At 64.3% G+C, this 252-nt stretch overlaps 1 protein-coding gene across 1 annotated transcript in view; it reads right to left on the reverse strand.

Annotated features, from left to right (window-relative positions):
• LOC104542610 (creatine kinase U-type, mitochondrial-like) overlaps positions 1–252 on the reverse strand; it is a gene marked incomplete at both ends in the record, with an annotated part of 2,754 nt that overhangs the window by 592 nt on the left and 1,910 nt on the right. The window contains one exon of the mRNA XM_010186975.1: positions 34–209. Within this exon, the coding sequence (XP_010185277.1) occupies positions 34–209 (176 nt within the window). The remainder of the gene's footprint in view (positions 1–33; positions 210–252) is intronic.

Here is a 252-nt window from a genome sequence, read left to right on the forward strand (position 1 = left end):
GTGTCCCTGTCCACGGGGCTGGCGGGTGCTCACCTCCTTCAGACCCCGGCAGAACCGCTCGAAGACGCGCTTCATGTTGCCCCCCTTCTCCATGGAGATGACGCGCGTGTGGTCCTCCTCGTTGATCCAGATCAGGAACGTCTTCTCGTTGTTGTGCCTGGAGACAGGGCGGTGTTGGGCTGCACCAGCAGCCAGCAGAGCCCCTGTGCCTGCCCCAGCCACCCATGTTGGCCCTGGACATGTCCCTCTGCC

Source organism: Mesitornis unicolor, unplaced genomic scaffold, assembly GCF_000695765.1.
Source record: "Mesitornis unicolor isolate BGI_N332 unplaced genomic scaffold, ASM69576v1 scaffold29826, whole genome shotgun sequence".
Lineage (NCBI taxonomy): Eukaryota > Metazoa > Chordata > Aves > Mesitornithiformes > Mesitornithidae > Mesitornis > Mesitornis unicolor.